General features: G+C 38.2%; 1 protein-coding gene across 1 annotated transcript in view; it reads right to left on the bottom strand.

Annotated features, from left to right (window-relative positions):
• Positions 1-19,229, bottom strand: part of WDR64 (WD repeat domain 64) — a 168,781-nt gene that overhangs the window by 56,979 nt on the left and 92,573 nt on the right. The window contains exons 11-14 of the mRNA XM_069064504.1: positions 18,592-18,718; positions 15,281-15,429; positions 8,561-8,684; positions 5,779-5,954 (exon numbers count right to left, since the gene is read on the bottom strand). Coding sequence (XP_068920605.1) covers positions 5,779-5,954; positions 8,561-8,684; positions 15,281-15,429; positions 18,592-18,718 — 576 coding nt within the window. The remainder of the gene's footprint in view (positions 1-5,778; positions 5,955-8,560; positions 8,685-15,280; positions 15,430-18,591; positions 18,719-19,229) is intronic.

Here is a 19,229-nt window from a genome sequence, read left to right on the forward strand (position 1 = left end):
TCTCTCTTTCTCTCTCTCTCTCTTTCTCTCTCTCTCTCTCTCTCTCTATCTTGTCTGTCTGTCTGTCTGTCTGTACACATTTTCCCTTGATGATATTTATTCTTATGACTTCAGTTATTACTAGTATATGGGTGAATCCCAGATACATATTTCTGGCTATGCAGCTCTTTCCCAGATTCTTTACCATAATTCTGCTTGCCTGCTAGATATTGCAATTAGGACAGAGGTTCCTAACCTTTTTTTTGTGCCATGGACTACTTTTGGTGGTCTGGTAAAGCCTATGAACCCCCTTAAAATGATGCTTTAAAGTGCAACAAATAAAATACATAGGATTACAAAAAAAATCAATTACATTTTTAAAAATCAAAAGTTTTTTTTTTAAAGTTCACAAACCCCAGGCTAAGAACCACTACTATTTAGTATATCCATCTGATACCTCAAACTCAACATGTTCAAAACAGAATTTACTGTTTTCCCTATAAAACCTATTTTTCCTCTTAAAATTTTATTTCTGTTTATAGTACCTCTATCCTTTCAGTCATCCAAGTTTAAAACATTTGAGTTATTTTTGACTCTTGCATCTGCCTCACCCCCAACATTCAGTTTCTAAGTCCCATTTACTCTGTTTCCAAAATATCTCTTCCATTCATTCCTTCCTTTGTGCTATGAATCCAACTACCCTAATTCAACTTCTCTTTGGCCTGTTGTAATGATTTCCCCTTGACTGATCTTCTGGTTTCCATCCTCTTCATTCTCTAATCAATCCTTCAAATAAACATTGCCAAAGTAATTTTCACAATGCACCATTCTAACCATAAGCCTTCCCATGCTAAAAATATTTAGTGATTCTTCATGTCTGTTGAACAAAGGATAAATTCTTTATCTTGACTTTCAAAGCCTTCCAAACTATGACTCCAACCTGTCTATTGTGTCTCATAATATTCCTCTTTAGCTACATTACATTCAACTAGTTTGACTGTAAGTTCCATGAGGGAAAAGTTGCTGTTTTATATAAACTTTACATCCCCTTCAGGAACTAAACTAATTACTGCTCACAGTTGGTATTTAATAATATTTTTTATTATTACTGTGGTTGTTAGACTTCTCACTTTCTTGAATTCTCATTGTTGGGATCTTATTTACATCATTCTACCTGCCAGCATGCCTTCCATTCCTCTTTTTCCACAGCTCTACCTATTGAAATCCCTTCCTTCTTTTCTTCATGTTCCGAGGTTCTACTTCCTCCATGAATTCTCCTCTATCACTATTCCACCTGCTTCCATATCTCTTAAAGCATTCTGTTTGGCAGATTCTCTCTCCTTTGTCCAGAGAATCTGCCTTGCATTATAGTTATTCTTATGCTTGTCCATTCTTTTTTATTACATTAGAAACTCCTTGAGATAAAGGATACTATTATATTTTATCTTTCTACCTATAGGACCTAGCACAGTGCCCTATACACAGGTTATTAATAAATGGTTAATTAACTTTAATATTTCTATGGGCACATATGCAAGAGGCAAAGAAAAAAAATCTTACACTTTAAGGTGGCTTACAGATTAGGCTATATCAATTTGGAGGAAAGATATACAGCAGAGATAGATTGGTCTTATGCCTTAAATGACTCAAAGGCCAAATCAAATTTCAAGGCTACAAAAGGGGGGAAACACTGATAGCTGTGATCTCTTAGACAATTGTAAGATTTACATTTTATCTATCAAGAAATAAAGGAGAGGTTGAAGCTTAAGAGCAGAAGATTATATGTGTATGATTCAAGAGGAAACTAGCTTCAAAGTATGAACTCACATTTTGACTGCAAAGATAAAGAAGCTAAGGGTAGCTGGTTGGCACAGTATATAGAGCACTGGGTATAAAGTTGGGAAGACCTGAGTTCAAATGCATCCTCAGACATTTATTAGCTGTTTGACCCTGGGCAAGTCACTTAACCCTATTTGCCTAAGTTTTGTCATCTGGAAAATAAGCTGGAGAAGGAAATGGCAAAGTAATCTAGACCCTTTGCCAATAAAACCCTAAATAAGGTGTAGCATCAAGCACCCTAGCATACCCAGGATGGCTGCTAGTACAAGTTTTTAGATCTGCTTTTCTAAAGGAAAGCAACTCAAAATGGGTTAACAATCTTACTTTAATGAAATATCTATCATTTACCTAGTTCACGGGGAAAAAGTCAGCACCCTGAACTTCAGAGAATACAAACAGAAGTTACAAGCAGACAGAGAAACATATCAGCAGACAGGGCTTCCAGCAGTCTGAACATTATATCCATACTAAGTTACCAGAGAGGGAAGCACCAATATCTGGGCTTTCAAAGCCGGGGGGCTCAACAGCTGCCGAAAGTCTCAACTGGCCCAATCACATAGCTCTTCCCAAAGTGAGCCCCAAGGCAAAACCTCACATCAGGGTATATATAGCCTTCTCCTGGGTCAGAGAATGTCACAACCCTCTTGACCCACTGCCCAATCACTAAGTAACAAAGTGTGGGCATTCCTGAAAAACAAGCCTCCTGCCACAGGCTCCATGTGAGCCACATTCAGCCTATTAGGGGGCAGAGTATATTTTCAAATCAGGGAAGGTCCTCAAGAGTCACTTAAGCCAAGGGGCAGGCAAGATCTTAAATTCCCATTTCCATATCATAGGGTCATGAAGAATCAAACATTACTGAACACAACAACAAAAATAAAGAAATTATAGACTAACAGAGATCAGAATATCTATAATCCTTAGATCGTAGTCTGTGAAACTGGAAGGTCCTTAGAAGCCATCTAGATGGTCCAGATTCCTTATTTTACAGAGGAGATGACCCAAACCCAGACACATGGTGACTTTCCCAAAGCTTATTGTTGTTGTTTGTTCTTCATTTTAGAAGCAGATAAATGACATGTGTGCAGAGTGATGTGCAGAGTTGCACAAAGTCATCAGCCTCGCTTTCTCTTATAAAGAGTTATCAAAGTCCACTAGCAAGACAAAAATCAAGATGACTGGTGATGGCCCTGGATGTTGTGGATGACCTTGGCATCTCTGATGTCTGACCCAAAGACACACAAAATAAATAGTAGAGTTTGAAGTAGAACTCAGGTCCTCTTGACTTCAGATCCAATCCTCTTTTCATTATACTATGCTACCAATATGTACACTAGTTAACTTTTATCAGAATGCCCCATATTACCCACAAGTACTATTGTAGGAAAAAGAATGTGTAAATCAAATAAAACTTTTAAATGTACTACAGCAATCCTCTGTGTAAAGGTATGTTGCAGTAAATTTGACTCTGATGGGGTGACTAGGTGGCACAGTGAATAGAGCATCAGCCCTGGAGTCAGTAGGACCTGAGTTCAAATCTGGCCTCAGACACTCAATACTCACTAGCCATGTGGCCTTGGGCAAGTCACTTAACCCCAAAGGTCCTTCCTTCTCCCTCCAATCAGAAAAAAAAAATTGACTATGACAAAAGAGCCTTCCATAAAGTGAACAGACACATCCTAATTAAATTGTTGTGTAATGGAAAGTGTACTGGATTTGGATCCAGACAATCTGAGTTCAAATTCTAGCTCTGCTATGTTTCAGCAATATGACCTTTTGCAATTCTTAACCTGCTGGAGTTGCATTTTCTTTTTTTTTTTTTTTTTACTATTTATTTATTTTTGCCCTTTTTTTTTGGAGGGGCAATTGGGGTTAAGTGACTTCCCCAAGGTCAATAATAAGTGTTAAGTGTATAAGTGTAATAGTAAGTGTTAAGTGTCAGAGGCCAGATTTGAACTCAGGTCCTCCTGACTCCAGGGCCAGTGCTCTATTCACTGCACCACCTAGCCACCCCTGAAGTTGTATTTCTTTATCTTTAAAACGAGGCTTAGAGTTGGATTAAATTAGTTTCCTAACTTTAAATTTGTTGACCTTATGTTTTTTAAGACTGGATTTTCATATATTGTATTAAGGTGAGAACATAGCTGTATTTCAGCTTGTTTCACAAAAGAACAAAAGCTTTTACATACATTTACATTTGCCTAATTAAGCAGAGTTGTTGTGAAGTTGAAATGGCCCACTTAAGATATGAATTTATACAGGAATTGTGCTTCAATGGTGCTATATGGAATTGTTCAGTAATAGTGCTTCAAATTATACTAAAGGTATCTATGGACATTAATCGAACATTAAAAAAAACTATTTCCTGTCCCAAAAGTAACCTCAAGAAATTTATATATGGGACTGTGTCTCAGTTCTTCCTAGAACTTAAAAAAAGGATATTTTGGGTTTGTTTGGTTTTTTTTTTGTTTTTTGCTTTTTGGAGGGCAATTGGGGTTAAGTGACTTGCCCAAAGTCACATGGCTAGTAAGTGTGTCAAGTGTCTGAGGCCAGATTTGAACTCAGGTCCTCCTGACTCCAAGGCCAGTGCTCTACAGTGTGCCACCTAGCCACCCCTTGGTTTGTGTTGTTTTTTGTTTTGGAGGGCAATTGGGGTTAAGTGACTTGCACAAAGTCACATGGCTAGTATGTCAAGTGTCTGAGGCCGGATTTGAACTCAGGTCCTTGTGCCTCCAGGGCCAGTGCTCTATTCATTGTGCCAACTAGCTGCCCCCCCCCCAAAGCATATTTTGAAATGAGAAATGTAAATTATGAAGGAGAACATTATGACACAGTTTTATACTGTTAACTTGCAAAATTAATTAGCAATTCTTTGTGCCCTTAGAAGTGCCCTTCTGTGATCCTCAGGACAATGAAGGGAGAGAAGATGGAAATGGAAGAAACTTTTGACTTCACCTTTCTAGGAGCAGGCCTAGATCTTTGTTTTCTTAATCTTTGCTAAATCTTCATAATTCCTTTCTTATTCAAGTCAGAAATTATTTCTGATTTTAGCCCTTCTGGAAGAAGAGCAATAAATTCTTTAGTTCCAGACGAAGAGAACAGATTCATTCAGTAGTCAGGATAAACTGTCTAGCCATAATTACGCATATGAGGAAGGCATTAGCATTCCTAGGTGGTAATGGATACCTAGGAAAAATAAGGAGGCTTGCCTAAGCCTTCAATAATGGTTTACATACAATGCTTTGTGGTTTGCTACACACTTTACATACATTATCATATGTGATCCCTACAACAATCCTGTTAGGTAAGTGATATTATACTCCCCATTTTCTAAATGAGAGAACTGAGGCTCAGAGGGGTTAAGTCATTAACTTTAAGTCTAGGAACACATAGCTAGTGTCTTCAAGTGAGGTCCAAAAACAGGTCCAGTGTTCTGTCCAGTACAAGCTTCAAAGAATCCATTGGACCCTGAATTTCAAAGCAAAGTTATTTTGATAACAGGGTGACTTTATTGTCACTCAGCAGGCACAGGCTCTCTCTCTCTGGGTCTTACACACAGACAGAGACTTTGTATGATCTACTCTTCCAGTGACCAATCCTAAAAAGTTTTGGGTAGCATCCCAGATATAGCTGGCTTCTGTATACTGTTGATCAGAGAGTCCAGCTCAGCTCCTAAACAAGGCTTTGGTCATCTGACTGAAGTAGTTTAATAAATCTGCTTTGCTAGCAGCTAAGGGCAGGCTTCTGGTGGCTGGGCAGCCATTCTCTCCAGGAGACAATAAATATACAAAGGAAGTCAGAGGGAAGGGTAGTAAGTAGCATCCTGACAAACTTAGAGAGAGAAAAAATAGCCCAACCATAGTTAATCTCCAGATGAACCACTTCAAGACCCAAATAAAGCCTTACATGAGCTTCAAAGAGTAGAGAAGCCAGAGAGTAATTAAAGATGAAATGGAAAACCTGGACAAGTTTGATCCTCCCACTGTACTCCAGGGCTAGGATCAGGAAGTGATTTTTTTCTTTAGTTGTTAGAAAGGTTAGCTGGTGCAACCAATGATCATCCTCTTTCCAGTCTTTCCCTTCAACCAACACTTTCATTTCCTGTCCACTTTCAAAATCCCAGAGTTTAAGTGTGCCTGAATAAGAGGAGAAAAAAAAAAGATTAATAGATATTTTCTTAGAAAAGAACTATCTGAGAGCTTCTAGTCAGCAATAGAATAAGGCACTTTTCTACTAAGCTGTGGACTCTCTGTGAGTATGTCTATACATTAAAACAAACAGAGGTTCAAACCTTGGGTTCACCCTTAAGTGAAATTAGCTGTAGACAAAATTATACAGTCACACATACACACACACACACACACACACACACGCAAACTTTGTCTTAGGAATCTATAGTTTCCTCTTTCTCTAACCATTTCTTCCTCCTTATCAGGAGGTAAAGGCATGACTTTCTAGGGGACAGGTCACTCCTCATGGCACAATTGTGCCTACTATTGAACTGTCTCCCTCCCCTTCCATTATTTTTACCCTAAGTGAAAGGATTTCTTCTCTCAGCTTTAACTGTTCCCCTCTCTTGTTTCCTAACCATTTCAGCCATGCAAAAGAGAAAAAGGCTCCCTTATATTTCATACACTTTCACTGAAAACTCATTCATTACAATGCTTTATGACACCCAAGCTATTTGTATTTTTTAACTTTCACCTCTAAATCTGAAATGATTCTTTTCTACCTGAAATCAGAAATGGGGGGGCAGCTTAGAGACAGTTCTAAATGCAGGCTTAATGGGGTTCCAGAAATAATTGTGGGGTATCCCCCAAATGTGGCGCTTAGTCTAGTGTTAAGTGTGGCCCAGAAAGTTAGCCTAATTTAGTTATTTTAGAATGTGTAGAGAGAGGGTGGTTATTCAGAAGTGATAAGAGTCAGTCAGTCCTTGTCTTCCTTTCGTTCTCCATCCTTAGACTGAGATTGGGAGCTAAAGTTATAGAGGAACTTATCCTATATTACTGGCTTCTGCTAATGGATGCTTATAAACCCCCAAACTTGTCTTCCAGTTCATGCTACCAGTAAGTGTCTCTCTTCCCTTTTTCTATCCCCTCTTGCCAAAAAGTTCCTTCCTCTCATCTGACTAAGCTATTTCCAGTTGCCTGTGATGAAGAGTCCATCCTTATTATTTCCTCCTTTTTTGTTTTTTAACTCTGTGCTTCCATTCCTGACCTGAGTCTCCAGTGGTCCACTGGTCCACTCTCATGGAACAGTGATACTATTGTTACTTACCATTTGTCTAGCCAGTGATGGGGAACCTGCAGCCTCGAGGCCTTCTAGGTCTTTGGGTGCAACATTTTGATTGAATCCCAAGTTTTACAGAACAAATCCTTTTATTAAGGGGATTTGTTCTGTAAGATTTGGATTCAGTCAAAGCCTGCACTTGAGGACCTAGGGGGCCTCGAAACCACAGTTTCCTCACCCCTGGACAAACCTCAGTGACATAACCAAGAATTTCTATTCTCTGAAATCCTTTGACACCCTAGAAACTTGGGGCATCAGGTTCAAGTTTAGTGGAACAGAGAGAGCAAGGACATTAATGCTATGCTGGATTCAATACTAGACTGGACAAGATTAAGGATGGTGAACAATGAAGAGATATAATATCCCCTCCCATTTGTCCCAGGCTTATTTTTCAGGGCCTTTTTACCTTTCTGCTGCTTTTCTTCTGCAGTCTTAGAGATCTTTGTAATATGTAAAATATCATACTGTTATAATCATAACAGGGAAGTCAATAACTGGCTCTGAAGCTCACTAATAATATGACCCAAAGCAAGTCATCCAAACTTTCTGGCTTAAGTTTCCTCTGGAAAATGAGGGGGGATGACCTAGATTATCTCTACAATCCCTTCCAGCTCTAACTCAATGATGCTATGCTCCTAGATGGAGACACCATGCCAGTGCTTCCTTGTACTGGTCTGACCTTCTCAAAGTTCAGTGCTTTACTAATTGATGTCTTTTCTGTCCTCTTCCTTTCTCCTATTACTGAAATCTATAGTGGCTGTTTCTTCATGTCAAAGGAAAGAAGTCAAATAACGAATGGACTAGGTCTAAGTGAGCTGAACATTTTGGCAGGTTCCAGGAACCATTTTTAGTAAAAAGAATGACTAGCTAAGGTTAGGATGTTAATTCAGTCCTATGCCATGTGGAACAGGGGTATTGGGAGGCTAAGTGGTGCAGCAGGTAGAGTGCTGGGACTGGAGTCAGGAGCACCCATCTTCCTGAGTTCAAATCTGGCCCCAGACATTTACTAGTTGTGTGACCCTGGACAAGTCACTTAACCCTGTTTGCCTCAGTTTCCTTATCTATAAAATGAACTGAAGAGGGAAATGACTAAAAGTCTAGTATCTTTGCCAAGAAAACCCCAAAAAGAGGTCACAAAGAGTCAGATATAACTGAAAATCTGAAAATGACTCAACAACAACAACCAAAAAAAAAAATGGGTAGAGCAAACCAAGGCAAAAGGGCTTTCTATAAATTCATATCAAGGCCTATAAATATAATACTACCAAAGCCTGGGGATATGGACTTAGTGATGTCATCAGTGAAACTGAGCATCATCACCCTTTCCCACTCAAACCTGCTCTTCCCCCAACACACCAACCCACCACAAACTAATGAATTCATCAGCCCTACTGAATGCAGATCTCCGGGGGGATAACCTAGGCAGGAATATTCCTCAAGAAATAAGTCTTACCATTGTATGCCCCTGTAGCAAGAACAAATCCACTCTTATCAATAGCAGCAGTTGTTACTTCAATGTTGTTCCCATGGGGTTCAAAAATCTGATATATTTGGTGTCCTGTCTCTAGTTCCCATACCTAAAGGAGAGAAGTCAAATGATCAATTTGTCCATTAGTTCATATGAAAACATTTGATAACATTCAAAGCATGTCACACTTGCTAGCTATTATACACACCTGATACTTCTTCATCAAGATTGTTTCCATGAAAAAAGAAAACATGCTACATGGTTTAGTTACTAGTCTAGTGGTCTTGGACTAGGTAAGCAATGCGCATAGATATCTCTGGTAGTGATTCTGTCAATCATAAAGGAGTTACTGATTTGGGTACGAAGTAGGACATTGTTTAGGACCTAAACCAAGGTGAGTAACAGGGCAAAAGATAAATCAGGTTTAGGTCAAACTAGAAGAATTGAACTAGACACATGTACAGTCACTATAAAGCATCCTAGAATAGCACTAGAAATGAATAAAGAATCTTAGACCTTGAAGGAACCTTTCAGATCATTTAGTTCAACACTTTCATTTCATAGGTGGGAACACTAGATAGGTCAAATGACTTGCTCAGGGTCACACAGCTAGACCATGGTGGAACAAGAACTAGAACATGGCTCTCCAGGGTCCCAGGTCCACCTTCTTTCCACTACATGGGGCACACACTAGCATAAAATCTAGAAAAATAAGAGTTAGGAAGAAAGATTATTGGCATTGTGTCCAAGAAAGGAGAAATTCTGACTTCGAGTAACAATCTTCTTTAGGTGGATTTATCACTAAAGTAGAGGTTAATTCATGTTACCAAGTTTTGATGGAGGTTGGGGGTGATGGGAAAGAAAAGTCTTTAAGACCCAATTTGCTTAGCCTTTATTCACTATTTACCAAGCAGTTTTCTGAGCTATAAACAATTATATTTCCTAAATTGGCTTACTACTCCAAGAAAGTATTGAAAGTCCATGCAGATGATCATATCTAGTTCTGAATTGCTTTTCTGATATGTTTTAGTGTCACATGAGTTGTAGCAGAAGCCAATGAGATGGTGGAAATTCAATTCAACCCAAGTTTTTAAAGTCCCTATGTGCTAAACACTGGGCTAGGTGCAGGTACTAGGAACTCAAAAACAAAATAAAAAAAATACCCGGACTTAAAGGAGTTGATGTTTTACTGAGAGGAAACAATATGTATCAATATAAAAACATACACTCAACAAATACATCTATTTGGGGATGGAGAGCAGGAATAACAACTAAGGAAAACAGAAAATGTTTCTTGTAGAAGGTAGACCTTGGACTGGATATTGAAAAGAGGCTAAAGATTCCAAGAGAAAGAAATGAAGAAGGAGAGCATGCCAGGAATGGAGAGCAGTCTGTATAATGGCAAAGAGACCAAAGATGGAAAATCATGTACAGGGTACATCAAGTAGTTCGGTTTAGTGGAACACAAAGTATGGGAGTAAAAGTAATGAGTGATGAGTCTAGAGGGACAAGTTGAAGGCAAATTATAAAAGGTTTTAAATGACAAATAGAGCAGTTTGTATTTAGGGTTAGAGTCCATATGAAGCCACTAAAGTTTCTTGAGCGGCAGTGGTGATGGGAATGATTAATAAAGTCAGATTTACACTTTAGAAACATGTTTGGCAGCTGTATGGAGGAGGATTGTAGAAAGAAGAGACTGAGTGAGGAAGATCAGTTAGAAGGCTATTGTAATAGTCCACGCTAGAGGTGGGAAGAGACTGAATTAGGCTGGTGGTCTTACAAATGGCAAGAAGAGGACAGATGTGAGAAATCTCATGAAGGTAGAATCTGTACACTGAGCAACCAATTGGGTTTGGGGAGGGGAGATGAGGGAGAGAATGAATAAATGAATGAATGAATGAATGAATGAATGAATGAATGAATGGAGGCATATTAAATATGTACTATCTGCAAAGCACTGGGGATACAAACAGAAAAGCAAAATAATCCCTGCTTTCAAAAAGTTCCCTTTCTAATGGGAGAGAAACAAATATAGAAGGTTTGAGGAACAAGTTAGATGGAGAAGTCTGTAGGGTATAGTGGCAAAGCAGATGTTGATGCTTTATCTTTAGTATCATTTCCACTGATAAAAATGTTATCGTTTTCCCATGTTGAATCATTTGACAATGACAAGTGACAGTGACAAGAACTTTCTTTTCTGAGTCTTCAGTAGTTGAGGCTTTAGCACTTTCAGGAGCATGTTCCAGGGTATATCTCCACAGAGGTTGAGAAAGGAAGAAGAATAGAGAACGTCTCCAATGGTGCAATCATGAGTTTCTGAAAGAATAATGGTGCCTTTGAAAGAAACAGAGAAGTGAGGAGGAGGGTTGGTCAAAGAGTAAAGAAAGCAAGTTAGATGCCAATAGGTCATCTAGTTGAAAATGCCCAGCAGGCACTTGTTGATTCAAAATTGGAATTCAGAAGAGAGATAAGGGTTCCCTTATCCCAAATATTTGTGTCATCTGCACAAGATGTCAGTTAAGTGCATGGGAGTTGATGAGATCACTGAGAGAAAAGAATAGGGTCCAGGATAGAATCCTCAGGCATATCCATGGTTAGGAGTCATGTCTTGCAAAGGAGAATGAGAAGGATTGGGCAAACAAATAGAGAACCAGGAGAGAGATGCATTATAATAATTCAGGGAGGAGAAAGTTTTCAGGAGAGAAGAGTGGTGATCAGGAGTGTCAAATGCTGCAGAAGGGGCGAGAACAACAATCTCCAAGAAAAGGCCTTTGGATTTAGCAATAAAGAGATCATCAATGACCTTGATTAAGAGTCAGGATACTTGAGCTCTACTCCTAGTACTTCTGTAAGTTATGTGATCTTCAGCAAATAATTTAATTTCTTTGAACCTCAGATTTTTTCATTTACAAAATGAGGAGGTTAGAATACTTGTATAGTATCTTTTAGTTCGAATATTTTATTCATGAGCCAGGTTTGCTAGAGATTGAATGGACCAATCCTTAAGTTTATAGATAAACAGGACTAAGATGCCTAACCCTGAATTCATGGTGATTCCCACAAGGTGAGCAGGCCTTATGGTCTAAAACATTTTGCCCTGACAACATAACTATTGTGAAGTATCTGCCAGATCTACAAACTAAAGGGATTTTAGAAGGAATTATAATTTCTCTGTAATGGGGGATTGTTTTTGTTTTGTTGGGTTTTTTATTGTTGTTCATCCTTGATTCTCCAAGACGACCAATGACATCATGAGGGTGATGGCTTGACTTCTGAGTGAATTGGATTTAAGTGAGGTGGAGCTGCACCTCACTTTCTCCTCCAGAGTCATTGAAGTCTATTGCCACAGTCAGCCTTTAGTCAGCCTTCTATTTAACAGAAACAAAACCAGGACCTCATTTAACAGAAAAGACCAGTGCTAATGCACAGGAATATTTTATTTTGGAGAAGACATAGAAATATAAGGAGAAATAAAAAAGGATTAAGGAAAACCCAGAAGATTCATAGAGGACAAGTCCTAGGATACTAATGGTAGAGAGACAATTGGAGCAGAAGGATGGAATGACTTCTGGGCCGGCTAACAGGATGTAAGGCTGAAGCAGTGCTGGGGTGACTTCTATTTCCATCTAGTGGTGGGAAGAGAGTTGAAGAGCCCAGAACGAAGTGACAGCCAATAGCTGTGTTTAGTAGGGCTTGTGGCTGCTAAGGCGTTGCTCTGCTTTCTCCAGTTTGTTGGTGAAAACTTGGATTGGGGAAGCTTCTTTTCCATATTTTTCTAGGGAAGAAGAGAGTGGGAATGCACTCATTTGTGGAATGATTGCTGAGTTTTCTAATTAAAACTTTTTTTTTAAATTCCAATCAAATGCTGTGGCTGATTTCAGTCCAGCCTCCTGATTTAATAGATGGGAAACAGGTCCAGAGAAGCCAAGGACTCAACTAAGATTAGGCAAATAGCAAATAGCAGAGCCAAGATTTGAACACAGATCCCTAGCAAATCCAGAGCTCTTTCCCTTGTGCTTTTGCATATAAATATAATTAACAAAGTTTCATGACAATGCCTCTCTATTCTAGCATTCAAATTGGAGCTGGTAGGGACCTCTGAGACCATCTAACCAAACACCTTCATGTTACAGATGAAGAAATTAAAGCTCAGTGAGGTTAAATGAGAGATAGTAAGCATCAGAAGAAGGATTTGAACCCAGATCCTTTGAACTCTTGCAATAGTGATCTTTCCACTGTCCCACACTACCTCCTCAGAGGACCTGGATGTGGATCTGGGCTCTGTCAGCATTACGACCCTTCTGCATGTCATTTCACCTATGAGTGCTAGACTCATAGTCAGAAAGGCCTGCATTCAAATGTTGTCTTTCCTCTAGTGTAAGCAAAGTATCTCAACTGATCATTACACACCCTGGTGAAGTTTGCAACATGTATCATCCTTCCTCTAACTGGTTCCAAATTGAATGATCACTCAGTAATAGAACTGGGGAGAATTCCTATTGCTAATTCACAGTTTTCAGAGTATTTAGGGAAATTTTAGGCACTTCAGAGGTCATTATTCTGATTTTATATTACTTGATTTGCAATGCAGTTCATTCAGGATACAGTAGGAAGAGCTCTGGTTTTTTAATCAGAGGTCCTGGGATAAAAACCAGTTTTGCTGCTCTTCTATTACTTATGTGACTGGGCAAATCAGCTAACCTTTCTGGACCTCACTTTCTTCATTTGTTAAATGAAGCAATTGACATATATGACCTTAAGGCCCCCTTATCCATAGTCCCTATGCTGCTAAAGGATAATATAGATATTTCTCATATTGCTCAGTGAGAGAGTTCCAAAGGGATTTTGGAAATCAGAGCTGCAAAGCTCTAAATAATCTTTTGGTGGTGATAAATGTTACCTTCTGATTATGGGGGGAAAGGCTCCTTGATTTAATGATTCTTATCTCATTCAGTCCTTCCTTTCTAATTTTTAAGTGCTCCAGGAGACTAGACATATAGCCATCTAAAGAACTGTTTGGTAGAAATAGGACCAGGCTGCGTGTTGTAATTATAGTTAGCAGCAGCTGTAGTAATGTGATGTATCAGGCCTTGCAGGGAGCATGGATTACAAAATGAAAATTCTTATGAAGCAGTACTTCAGTTGTATTGGCCTAACCCAAGCTTTTCCACCAGAGTTACACTTGGGAGTAAATCTATACTCAGTGGGCATCATTTTTTGCCTTGAAATTTATCACCTTCCAACGCATAAAGGATGACAACTCATCTATGGGATGTTTCCTTGTTTTTCCCAGTAAAAGACTTCTTTGTCTCTGATACAAACTATTGGTGTAACCTCGAGCAAATAACTTAGACTCCCTAGTCCTCAGCTTTCTCATGTGTATAATGAAGGGGTTGGATTAGATGACCTCTGAAGTCCTTTTCAACACAAGCTCTACCATCCTTTCATATTGGGAAGCCAATGCTACACAGAATTTGTCTGAAGACATGTGTTGGCAGCCTAAGGAGATTACTAGACCCATGTAGAAATTGTCGGAACTGTATGAAGAATCTGGTCCTAGTAAACCTCCAATATTTCAAACTCAAAAGTCGAGTAATCATAACTTAGATTTATATAGCACATTAAGGTCAACCTTATCAGTGCTTACCACAGTGCCTAGTAGGTACTTAATAAATGAGGGTTGACTCAGTAGAACCCTGTAAAATAGTTTAAATGTCATTATCTCCATTTCACACAAAGGGAAACTAAAGCTGAGAGGGGTTGAAAGCCTGGGTCATTGTCAAACAGGTAGCAAGTGTTGGAATCCAGATTTTAATCTAGGTCTCCTGACTTTCAACATAGAACTTTCCTACTACCCTATTCTGTATCTTCTAACTCCTAAGAAATAAATGTTTGATGAAATGGATTGAATACTGCTGCCTCTCCCAAAGGCTAAAAAGCCAGTGGGGGCTTAGGAATGCCCCTATGAAAGCAGTGTGTGGAGGAATGACATTAATGTACTTTGTGGTCCCCTCCCCCCCACTCTCAGAAAAAAACCTTCACAAGAAGTTAGAGGTTTGTATAATGTATTTCCAAAGGCTGTTTCAAGTTCTAATCATCTCATACAGAGAAATATTCAGATTCAGAAACAAACATAAGAGAGATGAAATCTTCCTAGGTCACATAAATAATTCATTATTCTGCAACATCAGTCTCCATTTTTAAAATGCCCATGGAGTAACATGGAATGAGTCTTTGACTTTTTCCATAAAAGCCCTGCCACAATTGAGACAAACTTTTATTGCTATGATTTCCAAACAACATCAATCATCCTAATCATAAATTGAATTTTCATGTGCAAATAATACATCTAAGGAATATGAGGGCAGTGACAAAGCCAATTTGTAAGAAATAAGTTCAAAGTGTAGACCAGTTCCTCATCTTTAATTTATCCATTTGAACTACCTATTGTGGTAGGTAAAAATTGCATTGACCTAGTTCAACATACTGATAGGAGTCACCATGCTACTCAGACTGAAAGATCTGCTTTTCATAGATTATCCATTCTCTTTGGAAATACAAAACAACAAAGAAAGTTCCCAGAAATGCAGAGTTATATCATAAGCACCACTACTTTTGCCAAATTCTTCAATAGTTTTTCTGTGGGAAAAGAAATTTTCTCTTGATTTGCTCTTCTTTTGTTTAAAGAACCTAATTTGTACTTACTTTGATGATAGATTCAGAGCAGACAGTGAGTAATTGGTGAAAAGTTCTGTTATAAACCATAACATTGATGTCTCGATCATGACTATGTGGGATCTGTTTTGTGTCTTGTATCATCCGAGTCAAAGGATACATGTCAATAACACTAGATCCTGGTATAGGAAGAGTGAAAAATTAATATTCTAATAAAATAAAATTTAATGAATAATACTAAATTTACTAAAACATAAAACAATAATTTAATAAATATTTAAAAGCAAACATTTTAAAGCATCTTCTATGTAAAGGGCATTTGTAGGGGGTAGAAATATAAAGAAAAAATAAGATAAAATTCCTGTCCCCAAGAAGATCACAGTTTAATAGTGAAGGATAAATACTTCAAACAACCATGTGGCAAGGTAAAATGTGAGAAGAACAAAGGGAAGGTTCAAACAAAATAAGAGAAATTTAAGGGGGGTAGAGTACTTTCAGATAAAGGGGGTTGATGTGAGGCAAAGCAGAAAGATAGCAGAGAAAGGAACAATAATGAGGTTTGATAAATAGTCTTTTCTGACTAGAAAGAAAACTATACAAAGGAAAGGAGTATGAAATAAAGCAGGTCAAATAGGGAGAGACAGATTGTGAAAGGATGTCAGGATGCAGACTTTATATCTTATTTGTGAACAATGGGGAATAACAAGGTTTTAAGCAAAGTAATGCTGTGATCCAATTAATATATTAGGAAGATTATATCAGCGTGAATGTTGAAGATAAATGGAGAAAGTAGAAACTAGAGACAGCAAGGTGACTTGAGAAACTATTACATTTGTACAGTAGTGAGGAATAAGGAGCTTGTTTGATAGTAGAGAGAAATGAAAGAAAGGTCTGGATAAGAGAAATATTATGGAGGAGGAATCTAGAGTATTTGGTATCTCACTAGATGTCAGTAGTGAGGAAGAGGGACAAGTCAAAGATAACTTTTAAGCCCAGTTGACTGAGAGATAATGAGGCCATCAACAGAGACAGGAAGTTACAAGGAGGGAAAGGTTTGGATAGAAGATACTGAGTATTTCAGATATTTGAATTTGAGGTGTCAGGGGACCATCTAAATGGAGACTAGAAGGCAATTGGAAATGTAGTTCTAGGGAGAGATCAGGTTGACAGTGCTTATCTGAGAGTTATCTATAAAGCTGATAATTGTAACCCTGGGAGCTTTACAGGGAGCTCATATAGACGGCCAAACACAGAGCCTTGAAGAACACATTTGGGATATTTAGTGACTGATGGGGAGTGAAGGAGTGGTCAGAGAAGTAAGAAGAGAACTAGGAGGGAAATTGTGGCATGAAACCACATAGGACTGTGGTTAAAAATAGCCAATAAGTAAGATCGTGATTATTAATCCTTTTTTTTTTTAATGAAGCTTAAATGGGATTGTTACCTTTAAGGAATTTCTGACAAATGAGGTGAACAAGGTTTAAACAGAGAAAAGCAATCCATTTCGGCCTCATTAATTTTTCCTTGGTTACTGAATCCTGTTTGCTTGTTTATTTTTTTTTCTTTCTGGTATTGTGTTGCTTTATTTTCCCCATGTTGATGCAAAGAATAAATGGTGACTGTCAACTCTGCTATATAGAAGCTTTCATTTGTTGAATGAAATTAGTGTTTATAAAAGACTTTCTTAAAGAACTCTTGAAACATGATCTTACTAACTATAGCTAATGATGATGACTTTCAAGCAGTGGAATATTATTAAGCATTATGCTAGTACTGCATAAAATTCATTTCTAAATTAGTACAGTAAATTAGGTTAGATTCTCCATTTGGAAACTGAGCTTAAGTGTTTGGCTTGTCTTCAAGTCATGCAATGAGCTGCAGAAATGGGAATACAAATCCACAAACAAATCATTTTTTGTTTCTGTGTTCAAGCTACCTCTGCAGCTAATTAAAGTATGTGACGTTAGACAAATCACTTAGCCAGAGTACTGGATTTGGAGTGGAAGGATCTGGGTAAATCCTAGCTTTGCTTCTTACTACTTGTATGAATAGTGCTTTGCAAACCTTAAAACACTGTTGTTGATGTTTTACTAAGCTGTGCTCACAATTGTGTTTCTCAGCAATCAAAAAAAAATCACAAATTCTCGCAGAACTGTATATAGAGAAAGCAGCCTTTTCTCTTACTCCTTCCTTTCAGATATTCTTGAGAACCTAGCTACTGTGATGATAAATGGTCGTGAAATGCATAACTAGGTGGTTACAGATGCAGGCTAGCACAATGAGAAGGAAAATGGTGTGGAGTTATTACAGTATTATTTTTTAGGGGAGGTAATATAGTGGAAAGCTGGTTTAAAATTTAATGAGATTATTCTGGAACTGAATTGTGTTCCAAGGGGTGAAAAATGATCTATTTTTATCCCTGATATCAAGCATTATGTGAAAGTGGTTGATCACTATAGCTCAACAAAGATCTCTTTAAAAATTCAGAGAAGACAGAAGTGATAAAAAAACATCCTCTGCCACCAGCAAAGTGAAAGTGACACCTGAAAGGGCAATGATTTTTCAGTGACTTCTCTGCTAGCAAACCATTACTGGTGGTAAGAAGGGAAAATACTTAGGGAATGCATTGAAGTTTTAGTCTTTATTAAGGAAGAACTCCCAACTTTACTATTTGTTAACCATTAAAGCCCATCTTTACTAATATGGCTCAGCTTTTTCTAGAAGGGACCCTTATTCTTCTGTGAGTGTGGCTTCAGTTTCTTCAATGGTAAACTCAAAAGACTGAGGTCAAAAGCCTATTTGCATTGGCTATGGGGCTTTGGCCTCAAGTGCAAAAGAAAGAAGAATGGCTCAGTGCCTGCCCTGGGTACCCACAAAGAAGAAGGTACAGAAGAGAATTGTTGGGCAAAATGCTTGTTAACTCAGCTTTTCTGTGCAGCTGTTAAGAGAGGAACCTCATTACTCCCTCTTCAGAAAGAGGAAGTAGAGCTTGCTGTGTGGAAAGCATGAATGCTGCTTTTATGCTCCAGCAGGATCCATGCCTCTCCTCTGTTGTAACTCAGATCAGGGTGCAACAGGAATATCCCAGGGGTATTTTCAAAGAAAAACAATTCTACCCATCATTCCACCATCCCCACCAACCTACTAGCCCATTCCTTACCTGTAGAAGAGGAACAGAGAAGTAGATAAAAATGTCTCCTTGTAGGGAGTTAAAGCTTCCAAATGTTAACTGTTAAACCCTTCCTCCAGATTTCCTCCTTTTCTAATATATAAATACCCATATAAAAGTGATTTTTAAAAAGTGGAAAGGGTCTTATCAACAACTAACTGAACACACTGACCTGTGACAAGCATGCCATGGTTGTAATCAAATATCATTGCATAGATCTGCATGTCCCCTGGTCCTCCTTGACTGTCATGGAAAACTTGTAACAGTGAAAGTGTTTGTATATCCCATACTCTAAAAACCTGGGTAAAGTATATAATTCAACATAGACAATTACTTAACTTTTTTTTATGTAAGGGGATGTATGAGATGATTTGCAGAGTCTGAAATAGGATCTTATAAATCTTGCAGCAAAAACAGGTAAAATGATGACCCATAAATATATCAAACTCCAGTTGAGATCTTATTTATATTATTTATCATTATCAGAGGGGAAAACCAAAAATGATTAAAGATATATCAAAATATAATAAACAGGGGTGGCCAGGTAGCATAGCGAGTAAGAGCACTGGCCCCAGAGTCAGGATGACCTGGGATCAAATCCGGGCTCAGACACTTAGCACCTACCCAGAAACACCTGGCCGTGTAACCTTGAGCAAGTTATTTAACCCCGATTGTTTAAAAAAAAAGAATATAATAAACAGCCAACAGGAACTGAATTTTTATATGAATTCAATTCAACAAGCATTTCCTAGATAGATAGATAGATGGATGGATGGATGGATGGATGGATGGATGGATGGATGGATAGAT

This window comes from Petaurus breviceps, unplaced genomic scaffold, assembly GCF_028583685.1.
Source record: "Petaurus breviceps papuanus isolate PSGF00001 unplaced genomic scaffold, PetGlider_PUasm1.0 90633, whole genome shotgun sequence".
Lineage (NCBI taxonomy): Eukaryota > Metazoa > Chordata > Mammalia > Diprotodontia > Petauridae > Petaurus > Petaurus breviceps.